This window comes from Stigmatopora nigra, chromosome 1 (assembly GCF_051989575.1).
Source record: "Stigmatopora nigra isolate UIUO_SnigA chromosome 1, RoL_Snig_1.1, whole genome shotgun sequence".
Taxonomy (NCBI): Eukaryota; Metazoa; Chordata; class Actinopteri; order Syngnathiformes; family Syngnathidae; genus Stigmatopora; species Stigmatopora nigra.
Genome location: NC_135508.1, coordinates 23,256,615 through 23,270,000, shown reverse-complemented (window position 1 = coordinate 23,270,000; position 13,386 = coordinate 23,256,615). Strand labels below are relative to the sequence as shown.

Sequence of the window (13,386 nt, the reverse complement as noted above, 5' to 3'; positions counted from 1 at the left end):
GCAGACCAATGATAATGATAATGTAACAAAGCTAAAAATGTGTAAAACACATTTACTTTGAGAGCACTGTGAAGTTCTGCTGGAATTTTTTTCCTATTCACGATACCTATTTCCTTGACTGTTTATATACAAACTCCCATGACCACTTAGGGAAATGTGTTGCTTTGTGTTTCAGTGTCACACCAGTGTCACACGAGATGGCTAAATAGTAATAATGACACACTGGACGAGGGTGATGTTGAATCCTTGTATGGGCTCATGAAGACTTACCCTGGTCAGGTCTGCAGGAATCCAATCCAAATAGTAGCGAGGACTGTAGAACCTGGATTATCTCCCCAATTTACTGAGGATGTCGTCTTGTGAGTCCTCAAATAAAAATAAAAGGCTCTGGTTTGACGCATACTTTTTTCCCCTCTTATCATATATTCTACAACAGGCATAATGACGTCTCTTTTGGGTTCGCATGCTTCAATAAAGAACAGACCAATAATAAACAATGCATGGATTATGAAGTGAAGCTGATATGTCCATCGGATTTCTGTCACTGTAAGTTCTTTTTATGATGGTAACTGGTCAATCTCTATAACATATATAATCAAGCATGCGTGCACATAGACATAGATATACTAAATAGATAGATATTTGTGTTTCTGACAGGTTGCAGGACTGGCTGGTTCAACCTAGATGATCCTACCAGTGGTGATGGCGATTATGAGACTCTTATTGAGCTGCAGAGTTTGAATCCGTATGAGGTCTGTTTTGAGCCTGTGGCAGTCGAGGCTATGACAGTATCTGGTGTACCAGCAAATGAGACCGGAGAGGTTTTTCTAATGTAAGATGCCCAGACAGAAATTGCAAAATTTGTTGTTCTTCGGAAAACTGTTACTGCACCAAAAATATCCAAAATTTAAAATTCAGCTTTAATTTTATTATTCAAATTCACCCAACAATTTTTCTTTTATAATTAAGTTCTTGGACAGATATGTTACTTGTCATTGCTAAAATAAACTGTAACAAATGCCAATAATTTAAATCTTGCAATCCAACTTGTTCTTAATGAGAATGTGTTTTTCAGGTATGATGCCACCCAGGGCTTTGTGTGTTTGAATGAGCAACAGCCTGACAATAAATGTCACAACTACAAGGTCCGATTCACCTGCCCACCTGACTTTTGCTCTTTTCTGAACTAGTGTTCTTGTATTTTATGTATCAGTGAAAGAGCTTGCAAAATCAGCTTTTAATGATTGTTCTTATTGGGTTCTCATACAGTGGGATTGTGAAAAAAAATAATTCTTTATACAAATGCTTTTGAAATGAAAATGAATGCAAGAAATATAACCACATCAATAAAAAATATGCACATGAATATACATTTTTACAATACAATTTTGTTTATTGTAAGGTGTGCATTGTAAGTGCATCTAAACAAAAGTAATTTGTGATTTTTTACCTATGATGGGTATTTCTGGTAAAGTCTCAGAGCATGCAAGACTGGTAGGTAAGTCGATGAGTTAGTTAGGCTTGATGGTGATGCCCAACTTTCAAGGAGCTCCACACAGGATGTGTATCTTGAATAACAATGCATAATTGATAACTTAACTTATTGAAAAAATCCAATATGCCAAATTATTTTTTGGATAAAATGTATAATTTGTTTTTAATGGGCCATGAATTTGAATTTTTTAAGAGAATGAAAATAAGAGAGAAATGGAACTAGGCAAAGAGACAACGTATGTGCAAAATATGATACGAAGCAAAGAGCCACATTTATTTTGGCTGGAAGCCGCATGCGTCTCGAGAGCCATGTGCTCACCCCCCTTGCTCTACTCCAGTGGTCTCAAACCGGTCCTCAAAGGCCCGCAGTGGGTGCAGGTTTTCATTTTGCAAGTGCAATCAGTTAATTAGAGTCAGGTGCTACTGTTTTTAAAGACACCTGATTGGTTAAAATGTCGGCACTGGATCGGATGGAACAAAAACCAGGACCCACTGCGGCCCTATGTGGAACCGGTTTGAGACCACTGCTCTACTTCATTTCACTGCGATTTGGAGCAAGTGGAGACTTTCAGATTCCTAGGAGTCTACATCTTTTCTGAGCTCACTTTGGCGGAAAACACCACAACACTGGTCAAAAAGGCGCAGCAGAGGCTACATTCCCCGAGAGTACTCAGGAAGGAGCAACTGAACACTAACCTGCAGAGGGTGATCAATCAACACAGCCCAAAAGATCATCAACTGCCCCCTACATATCTTGTTCAACAAATCCCGGTGCCTTAGAAGTGCAGCAGGCATTATAAAAGACTGTGTGAATCTCGGCTTCCACTACTTCAACCTGCTGTCCTCTGGTAGGTGCTAAAGCACCATAACAACCAAGACAAACAGTCTCAAGGACAGTTTCTTTCCAGGAGCTGTCACCATACTCAACTTGGGTTCTGCACCTAGGACCTGATCAAGACTTATTACTACTACTTATACTACTTATTTATGATGTTGTCCACTTATTTACCTTTGACTATTTATTGATTATTTGTTCATCATAACTATATATTCATTATCTATGTGTGTCAAGTCAACTAAGCGGAAGAATCGTCTGCCCCCCTCCAGACCAATAGGGGGTAGAAAACCCCATTCAGGCCAAACTCTCCTCGCTTTCTGCCTGAGGTCATAGCCAGTATATAAGTTTAGTAGTCAAGCCCAAAAAAGTACAAGACAAGAAAGGCAACCAAGGAACCAAAGACACCCTTAATTTTCCGATCATACGCAACTGGTAGGATCAAATTTGAGTTCTGATTGATGCTCAGTTTTCCTTTAACTTGGATTACTTTTACTACCAATCTCTGTAAAGTGAATATTTGTGTTTTATTTACTCAATCAGTTAATGTACACATTCACTTCCACTCTATAATTTGAAGTCTCTTCTGCATTTCTGTAGTAAATTCAAGATGTGACTAGTAAACTCAAGAGCAACACTTTGATGAACATAGTAACTTGAAACTTGAATGATGTCACGTTTCCTTCTTTTCCCCTTCTTTAAGGTTTTCAACCTAATCACATCCTATAACCATGACATAAAATTGTAAAATGGAGGAAGAATTTGAGTTGTTCATGCGTCGAGAAGATCGGGGCACTTTTCAAGTTGGGGAAAAAAAATGAAGGAATTACACAACAACTTGACAGTTGAAAACCACTGTGGCATCAAAGACAAAGGATTAAATGCTTTGATCCAAAGCCAACGCAGTCATTGCAAAGAACAACTGCAAGCATGGTGGAAGGAGCCACTGGTAAAACAATTGAGCTGCTGAGGCAGGAGTGGGCATCAGCAAAGAGTGACTTTGCCAATCAAGCCATTTACCCAGGTAAAGATAAACCTGGTAAAGTCAGAGTATTGTAAAGCCAAGCACTCGATCGCAATCGAAGAAGCAGAATCATACAGCGAAAGGGTTGTTGTGAACCCAGTGTCTGCAGCAACGAATAAATGAGTTCACGGCAGGACTCAGGGAATGAGAAAAATGGATCCCAGGAGGAGTAAAAGCCATCCTGGATAGGAAACTGGGAGACCTAAGAAAACAAAATGTTATTTTCGACGAAAGAAGGGCAGAACGCCGAGATGTGCTAAGGTCAGAGAAGGAGGGAATGAGAGAAAGAACCCTTCAAACACAGCCTGCAGCACAGCAGGCCCTGCAACTTATTCTCAAAATTAAGGTCACTAGCCTACCCAAATTATATGGCTGCAAAAGACATTTCCATCCGTTGAAAAAAGACCTGGGAATGTCTTCAGAAAGAAGGTGAGCCAACTGGCTCGACTGAAGCCAGAAAAACCCAGCTCCTTGAAAGTGTGGACGGTAGGATCTGCAGAGACCTAAGTCTGTCCTGTCGATCAAACCACTGAAGACATACTTAGGAAAATGGGAAATAGATTTGGAAACAAAACAATAGCCAAAGAGATTGTTAAAAACCTGGCTAAAGTCCCCATCCTGACATCAGACCAACCCAGCAAAGTGATTGACTTGATCCAAACAATCGAAAAGGCCCTCAATGACTTCATAGAACTCAACAACACTGAAGCCATCAAAATTCTGCTCATAATCAGCTCAATAGAGAGTAAATTACCAGATGCAATAATAGATTGGTTAATCTTCATGCCCCGGCTGACGTAGTCATCTCAGACAACCACTTCAACAACCTCCTATGTTACCTGAGAGGATTGAGCTGCTTAAAGCATGTTGAAAGCCTGAGAAAAGATCAGTCGAACCCAACTGAAACCAAGAGCTACGCCTCAACCAAGTCCACGAGTCAAGGGGGATGTGTCGTCTGTGGGGATGATGGGCACAGGGAAAAGCTTTTATTCTGCAAGACGTTCAAAAACCTGAAACCAAAAGACAAGTTGAGTGCCTAGAGTGTTACGAATGCAAGGACACTTACTTGTACAAAAAACAGAGCTGCACGAAAGACCATCACTTTTTCCTGCGTCCAAAAAAAGACATGACACCAATACCAAATGCGGGGAGGCACCAATTGACAGCGATTTGTGTCTGACCTGTCCCCCGATGTGGCAGAAGAATTCAAGAGTCTTTACCAATGTTTCGGCAAGTTCGCTCTGCACCGACAAGTTTGTAGCATAGCGCAGAGAAGGAACTCCCAGTGATGCTTATGCTCCTCGAAGTCACAACCAATGCAGGTCAGAAGAGCGGAAAACTGATTGACTTTGCGTCTGACACAAACTACATTACCCACAGCGCTTCCAAGAGGCTCAACCTCAGAGGCGAGAAGATCTCTCTATTGATCCATGGTTTGTGTGTGTGTGTGTGTGTGTGTGTGGGGGGGGGGGGGGGGGTTCTGAAATTAAAGACAGAAAAGTATCAGTTCCGAGTGAGAATCAAGACATCCACAGGGAAAAGCCCATGAACTCCCCTGTTATGGCTTGCAAGAAATAGCCAATGTTCATTGGAAAATTGTTTGCATGTTTGTCCATAGACTCAAAAACCATGGAACTCATCCTGGACTTCAAATCGAACAAGCACGCTCTGCTCTGCTGACCTCACTTGCACTACTTATTTAATTTTTATTAATTGATTATTTATTTGACTGTTTGATGTTGTCATTTGTGCACAATGTGGTGAAAGCTTTAAATATCATTATACTTGTATAATGACGATAAAGGCATTAAATTAAATTATCAAGATATTAAGATCATTAATATCTTTTGGCCAGTTAATTTCAGCCCCTCCCCCCTTTTTTTTTTTTTACAAAAATGCAGCTATTACAGAGACAATCGTCCAGACATTCATTACATTTCTATGCAAAAATATGAATCCTAGCCCACAAAAGCACAGTGCATTCGTTGCATATTCAGTTGCATATGCAGTATTCCTGAATGTGATGCTTAAAGTTCCATAGTCACTGCCGTATTGTTTTTTTAAGCCTGTTGCGCGATGTCAAAAATGTCATGAATGTTCAGTATTGCAGTTGTCCAACGTGGGCACACACATTCTCGCCGGCGGCACGCTTTGTCGGGGAGGAGAGAGGCGAGCGCTCTCCATCCGTCTATGGAACCTCGTAGAAGCATTGGACGCGTCACTTCCGGTGGAATATTCCATCGCATATCGCTTTGCTCTTTATAAGGCCGCATCACCACGGCGTGCACAGGTAAACGTGCTGCTGATGCTGGGGAAAAGGCGCAATAGAACTGCTATTTAAAAAAAAAAAAAAAAAAACATTTTTTACTCAATTTCTGTTTTCTTAACCTCGTGGAGCTCCCTTCAGGTAAGAGTGAGAAGATGAGAAAAAAATACATTTTTATTTTATTCTTTTATTTTTATTTTTGTGTGACAAAAACGCTTTTATTATGATTGTGACGGTAGTGTAACACTTGGAACAGTGCAAGACTTTAACTTGGTACCTGCTCAAAAGATGCTGCAACTCTTGATTGATTTCAATTCACTGCGTATTTGTTAGGATTATAATTTTTGGAGATTTTGCACATATAACTTCCCATTTATGATTGTCTTACAGCTGGTGTGATCGAGAGGAAGTCATGATTCTGTTGACAGCATCCTCTGGTATGGCCAGTGATTAGTCATTGATCTAATCTAAATCAAATGGGATTGAATATTTTTTAAAACAACGTGATCGTGCAGCATGCGTATAGTTTGCATTTCTCTTTCCCTTATATTTAATGCCTATTCCTTCTTTATTAATGTTTCTTGTTTTATTTTGTATAATTTGGCTTTTCTTTGTGTTTTAGTAGCCCACTATTAAACTCACTGGCTCAATCAAGTAATTTTCATTAGTTTTCTTCATATTCTTTATGCTCTGCATTCTAGTATTCTGTTATTTGCAACATGGAATCGCCTAAATATTTTTTTTCAGTTAATCGCCAGTGATCTATGGTGACCACCTTGAAATTAATTAAATCCCTGTTAGTTTGGAGTTATAATTTTATTTCCCGATAGTCTTAACAACCTTAAAAAAACTGAGCTGCATGTTGCTCTCGTCTTCCTCCCAAGTTGGCGTGCTTAAAATAATTTTCAGGTGTAATGCTGAATGGAAAATATTTTCTTAGATATTTAACTGAGGGGAATAAAAGCATGCGTTGATTTAAAAATATTTTTTTTTGGCTGTGTGCTCTTGTCTCATCCGTTGTTTTCTTTCAGATGAAGAGACTCTAGAACTGCCCTGCCTTTGGAATCAGAGGAAGTTCAGGGTGAAACTTGACAGGGTGCTAAAACGCAATATTTAAATCTCTATTGTAACTCATTTCACCTCACTGTCTTGGATGGTACTATGACATGAGACAAAGCACTAAAAATTCATAAAAATGAAAAATTCTATTCAATAGTAGATTTTTTTGGCAAGTGCAAGCTAGTGTCAGCTTTCGTTACATCTTGCTGACTTAATGTCTTAATGTAGCTTTTACTCTATTGGAAAACTTAGTAAACGCAAATATTGTCTTTTCAAACTAATATGTCAGTATATTTTCCCTCAGCAGTAAAAGGTACAGAGGAAATCGTCAATTGATTGGCTCCATTAGTTGCTGCCACATTTTCTAGGTCACCACTGTCAATTGAGGCAGGCAGAAAAATTGATCTCACGTCTGGTATGCGTCAATGCAGTTGTCGCAATTCACAGTGTCACTGTGCCAATGGTGTCTGCAATGGTTGGCTATACTAGTTACCAAAATGTCCATTGTTTGTTCCCTCCTAAATGAGCAAATATGTGTTTGTAGATGTGTGTTTGTGTTTGAAAGACACATCTGCCAAATACCTATCATGCATGTAATAATAATTTTAAGAAGCTTCAATTATGTGGGAGTATTTGGGAAGGGGGTAACTGAATACATAAATGAACCTATTAAAAGCCATTCCAGTAAATGATGCAATATGAATGACATATAAATGAAACCGGACAAATGTATTCTTTCAATAAGACAAATTTCAAACAAAATCTTTGGCTGCGAAACTAATTGCCGCGAGCCCTTCCCAGTCAAAATGAATTTTATGTATATTGCTGTGAATGGAGTTTTTATATGAATTTCCTTCTTTAAAATTAATTTTATGTATATTGCTGTGAATGGAGTTTTTATATGAATTTCCTTCTTTTACTAACTACCACAACACATAGTGGGCTGGAAGAGAATGATTTTTTTTTCTCTCCCTACTATTTGCAGTTGACTTGGTCTAGACTGGGACAAACGGTTCACATATAGACACAACATGATGTGTTATTGTGTTATGGGGTTTTTATCTTCACTTTGGCAGAGTGTCTCCCAAATGTCTATTAACTGCTACTGTCCCATGGTCTTAGGTCTGTTCCAGTGCACCGATAAGTTTTTTCATTGTGGAAAGGCCACCGGACTCCAGATCAAGGAGTTTGCTCGAAGAAATGCTGCAAATGCATTATCAGTTGCCAACTTGATCATGGGCATGGCATCCATCCTCAGCAGTCTTGATGGGTGGGTGAGTCAAAAATTGTTGACAAGGGTGAAATCAAATGGTACACAGAGGCTCAGTCACTCTTAAAACTAAAGCACACAAGATTCTTTTTTACAGTAATAACGCGTGAGCATTCATAATTAAGATCTCTCTAGAATGATGGGCTAAATTTGGTTCAACATGCCCATTTTGACTCAATCAAGCAATTGTGGAAACACAAGCGGATGCTATAATAAGATCTGAACAAGACATCCATTAATTTTCAGTAATATCTCACAAATGCACTACTTACTGAGCACATGTGGTATTACTCATAACTTCAGTCCATTTTCTTGTGTAGTTGGTAAAAAAGATGGGATGGTGTTTTTCAACAACCAGTTAAACGAGTTAAAATAAATTATTTGGACACACAAACTAGGATATAGCCGTGTACGGAATGAAAGAATCAATTCATATATACTCTTTCATGTGGCTCCTATCAAATCACTGTGTTTTTGTTTAGGCATCATCACGCTGCCTGTTGGCTACTTCTGATTGGTTACCTTCTGGATTTAGCAGATGGAGCTGTTGCCAGGCGACTTGATGCCTGCTCTGCCATTGGTAAGTGGAGTGTTGTGATCCAAATCAATATATAAAATAGTGTTTGCTAAAAATCAAACGGAAATGGTGACTATGCTAGGCTTACTGCTCAGTGATTTATTTGATATTCTGGTTTAGCAAAAAGGCAAAACCCCTTAAGATAGGAGACTTAAGTTGTTTAATCATTTGTATTCTCTTGCAAAATATGTCTATTGCTTTTAAAGCAGTGGTTCACCTTTACCCTGGCTGTGTTGGGCGAGAGTACGCCGTTAATGGCCTACCGCCACGCGCCGTTCTTTGACCAGTCGCTAAATTGCCAAAATGGACATCAAAAGGGAGACCATGTATAGTAAAGCTTTTTTCTTTTTTAAGAACTTCTTTTTTAAAAACTTCACAAACTTATTTACGTCTTAGTAGCAGAACTTGTGTTGGCTTTGGAACAATCCGGCTGGTCAGGTTTTGGCTTTGGGGGCTGACTTTTACCAGAAGAATCAGCATCTGGTTGTTTTTCTTGTATTTGGGACTCCGAACAGTCCTGCCACAAGCAATAATCCAGGTTGTTGGGGAGTGATTTGGTACATTAACCTGGAGCTACCGAACCTCACCAGTTCCATATGTACATTCACCGAACCCTACTTTAGTGTAAAATAAAATGTGACTGTTTTTTTTTTCAAATTCAACATATATACATGCGTCTCAACATTGATTGGCCAAGCAATTGCACGTGATCATCTGCAGCCCGTGATGGTCAAGCAGGGCATGTTATTGTGAATAGAATTTTTCAGATGCCCAAAATAGCTCTGAGGTGTATCATCCTTTGTTGACTTCACATGTCAGGGGCCTTTGTGTCACAGCTGCATTTTCTGCATGACTTTGCAGGTCAATGTTGTTTTGCCCCTCACATATAATGTCAAAGGAACTTTGTGATTAGTCAGACTAATCCCACTGGATCACTTCACAATTGTCCATGTTATCCCATTGCTTTGAGTTCTTTGCATATCTGAAATTGCTAAAATGCTTGACCTTTGGCTGTGGAATGCCAACACATTTATTCCAGCTGTGCCCGACTCACCTCTTCTGGTAGAACGCACACTCGCCTTTCCAGAAGAGGCAAACTAGTGAAGAATGTTAGCCATTGACTCTGAAATCCAAACATTGCCGATGAGCTAGCTGAACATATTGTTCACGTAAGACCAACAATATCTCAAAATGTTCTTTTTCCATTCTTTCTTTCTTCAAGGAGCAAAGCTGGACGACTTTGCTGATTTTACAACATTTGGGATCGCCACATCCTTGCTCCTGAGGACATCTGAAATGTTTGATAACATCCTCTGCATATGTTACGCCCTCTCAGTTTTTTTTCGCCTTTGCTACTTCTCAAGTGGTAAGTCACTAACCCTGTGCTTGGCTTCTTAAAGGAGAAGACAATACGCAAAAAAAACACACAATGTAATTTTTCCGATGTGTCATACTGTGGAAATTTCCTTGAAAAGATCATTGGTAATGGGGAGTATTATTTTAGCCAATCAATAGCGAGTACTGTATCCCTGATTGTTCGTCTTACACATATTGTCAATAATACCCATTGTTCTATATGGGCATAGAGAATTCCCACTATTGACATGGGTTATCACTTTAACAGTCATTTTATGCAGATTCTTAGCAAAAAAATAAATAAATTGACAATGCCGTGCCAGATTGAATTAGTAGAGTAATTACAAAGGGCGCCTCTATTTTAGCTATAATCTTCATGTTTAATTTTAAGAAATGCTGTTGTTCTGCAGGAATCCCGTTTATTTATCTTGGCCTACCCTGCATCTATTCCTCGGCCATCCTAGCCAGTGCCTCGCTACTGTCAGGTGGTCATACAGCCGTGCTGCGAGTCATCGCTGTAGCCATGATCCTCTTCATGATCAGTCACAGCAGTGTCTACCCCCATGACCGAGTGCTGGAATCCCAAGCTTGGAAAAAAGCTGTCTATGCTGGGGGTAAAGCCATTCCTTTTAAAAAAAAAATCAGATTTGACTCGTTGCCTTGTGAAGTGACACGGTGGGAGTGGTTAACACGTCCGTCTCACAGTTCCAAGATCACGGGTCAAATCCTGACTTTTAGCCTGCCTGAGTGGAGTTTGCGTATTCTCCCCGTGCTTGCGTGGGTTTTCTCTGGGTACTACAGTTTCCTGCCACATCCTAAAAATGTGTCATAGGCTGATTGAACACTCCAAATTACCCTGAAGTGTGTGTATGGGCATGGTTGTGCCCAGTAATTGGCTGGCAATCAGGGTGATTAGGCTGGCAAGTAGAGTGACTCCTGCCTACTGCCCATTGTAAACTGGGAAAAGCTCTAGCTCCTCTGAGTCTCATGAGGATAAGCAGGATGGAAAAGAATGAATGATGATGAATGAATGACACGGATGGCTGATTTCATCAATGATATTATATGTCAGGAATCATTATCCTTGTCTCACCACTTTCTTTCTTTCTTTCTTTTTTTTTTAGGTGTGGTCGTGTTGTTCTGCTCATTCTTCCCCTCTGCTTGTGTGTACTACCTATTGTGGTCTGTCTCCTATATTGTGTTCCCCTCTCTTTGGAGCAGTGAGGTTTAACAGCGGCAAGGTGGGCTTCCAGAATGCTGCAATGGAAGACCCAAGCTCATTAACCACAAAACAATCCTTATTTACATTACGACTATTTTTTGCATGTGACACCTTGGAGGGAGGGCCAAGGGGAAAAGACAGTCCATCCTACCGCTAACAACAACAACAACAACAAATCTGAAAACAAATGATTTGTCTCTTATGTAATCTCCCAACTATAGTAGCCGGGAGTGTTAAGTAAATAGTGTATATAAATACATTTCTCTTATTTTTGTACATTTAATTCTAATTATTTTAATTTTGTCTATTCTAAAGTGGGTGTTGGTTGTAGTTTTTCATTTTACACAGTAAACTGTAGAACCTTAAACCTAAAAAATGTTTAGATAGATATTTAGAGTTAAAACCCCAATATTTTAGTGATGTATTTGATGGTTCCTTATTCCAATTGCAATTCACCATAAACTATTAAACCAATTCAATTAGAGTGGCAGAGCTCTGAACTTTAAAGCTCAGTCAACTACATAATAATATTTGACTGTTATGACCTTACAAGTTATGAACTAATTCAACTGTTTGGGATTACAGTGTCTGCAGTGTAATCTTGTTAAAATGTGTTTCTTGAAGGGGAATTGAGAAAAAAAGTGGACCATGGTGAACAAGATTTGTTTATATATATATATATATATATATATATATATATATATATATATATATATATATATATATATATATATATATATATATATATATATATATATATATATATATATATATATATATATATATATATATATATATATATATATATATATATATATATATATATATATATATATATATATATATATATATATATATATATATATATATATATATATATATATATATATATATATATCTATATATATATATATATATATCTATCTATCTATCTATCTATCTATCTATCTATATATATATATATATATATATATATATATATATATATATATATATATATATATATATATATATATATATATATATATATATATATATATATATATATATATATATATATATATATATATATATATATATATATATATATATATATATATATATATATATATATATATATATATATATATATATATATATATATATATATATATATATATATATATATATATATATATATATATATATATATATATATATATATATATATATATATATATATATATATATATATATATATACTCTTATTATATGTATATATATATATTTTTTTTTAAGTCTGTGGCACCATCTTGTGCCTCAAATGTGACTGGAACAAAACCACTGCGCCTGAGGGGAAAAAAAGTCAGAACAATTTAGTATGCACCCACAGGCAAGGCAAAATTGTAGAGACAATTTTAGAGAGGCAGACAGAGAGAGGGAGGCAGGGGGCTCGTACGACCCGCTCATAACATAACATAAACAAATTTAAATGAACTTGGATTACGATGCAGGCACTCAAAACTAAGTTTTATCGACCCTAACACTAAACTTATTATAATTTAGTTTGACATTTTGATACCTTTCTTCTCTGGGGTTGGCTCTTTTTGCCCCGCCTTCACACTGACTCAGTCAATTTTGAGAATGTTTGCAAAATATTCCCAAAATGATGCACACAAATGACCACTTGCCAACGAGAAGTAGTCTTGTATTAGCGATCGCTCTGCCAACGGAAGCTAAAAGGCCAACGGAAAAAAACAATAATAAAATGTAACGCTCCGCCCAGTGCTCGCAGAGACATTACAAAGAGAGAGTTGCGACCAGAGACACATTACACGAGGGAGTTGCGGGGAGAGAGCCAGTGCCCATGATGTTCTTATGTGCAGCATCTCACGTACGCTGTCTGCTCGTATCTCAAAATTTGTCTCGTATCTCAAGATAAATATTTGCCCAAAATTTTACCCGTATCTCGAATTACTCGTATGTCGGGCCACTCGTATGTCGAGGTACCACTGTATACAACATGTTGTCCTCCATGTAATAAGATTGTATTGTCTTGACCTGCTTTGTAATTAGAAAGACATAAATAAAGCGATTTACTGAGCAAGCAAACTTTAAGACTCTAAATTTCCCCTGGGTACGAGTGTGAGTATGAATGGTTGCCCTTGTGCCCTGCGATTGGTTGACCATCAATTCAAGAGGTTCTCCAGCAGCTCCCACGACCCTTGTGAGAATATGTGCTAGGGAATATGAATGAATGCTCCATCCATGAACCTTTTGCCACCCAGCTGCTTGGCCCTTCTG

General features: G+C 38.0%; 1 protein-coding gene across 3 annotated transcripts; it reads left to right on the top strand.

Annotated features, from left to right (window-relative positions):
* The first annotated feature begins 5,613 nt into the window (after positions 1-5,613).
* On the top strand, positions 5,614-11,610 carry tmem269 (transmembrane protein 269). 3 transcript variants are annotated; one of them, XM_077732538.1, is made up of 8 exons: positions 5,617-5,760; positions 6,010-6,056; positions 6,651-6,715; positions 7,801-7,948; positions 8,431-8,528; positions 9,748-9,891; positions 10,292-10,495; positions 11,006-11,610. In XM_077732538.1, the coding sequence occupies exons 4-8, from the start codon at positions 7,914-7,916 to the stop codon at positions 11,110-11,112; spliced, it is 588 nt and encodes a 195-aa protein (XP_077588664.1). In that variant the 5' UTR covers positions 5,617-5,760; positions 6,010-6,056; positions 6,651-6,715; positions 7,801-7,913; the 3' UTR covers positions 11,113-11,610. The 3 variants fall into 3 exon arrangements, with proteins under 3 accessions (XP_077588655.1, XP_077588664.1, XP_077588647.1); XM_077732529.1 differs by lacking the exon at positions 6,651-6,715 and having other exon boundaries at positions 5,614-5,760; XM_077732521.1 differs by lacking the exons at positions 5,617-5,760; positions 6,010-6,056; positions 6,651-6,715 and having other exon boundaries at positions 6,829-7,948.
* The last annotated feature ends 1,776 nt before the right edge of the window (positions 11,611-13,386 follow it).

Excerpts from the sequence above, each read along its gene's own strand:
- tmem269 (XM_077732521.1), top strand. The coding sequence starts at position 7,710 with ATGATGTGTTATTGTGTTATGGGGTTTTTATCTTCACTTTGGCAGAGT. Across the intron at positions 7,949-8,430 it reads ATCCTCAGCAGTCTTGATGG|GCATCATCACGCTGCCTGTT; the intron begins GTGGGTGAGTCA and ends GTTTTTGTTTAG. Across the intron at positions 8,529-9,747 it reads TGATGCCTGCTCTGCCATTG|GAGCAAAGCTGGACGACTTT; the intron begins GTAAGTGGAGTG and ends TCTTTCTTCAAG.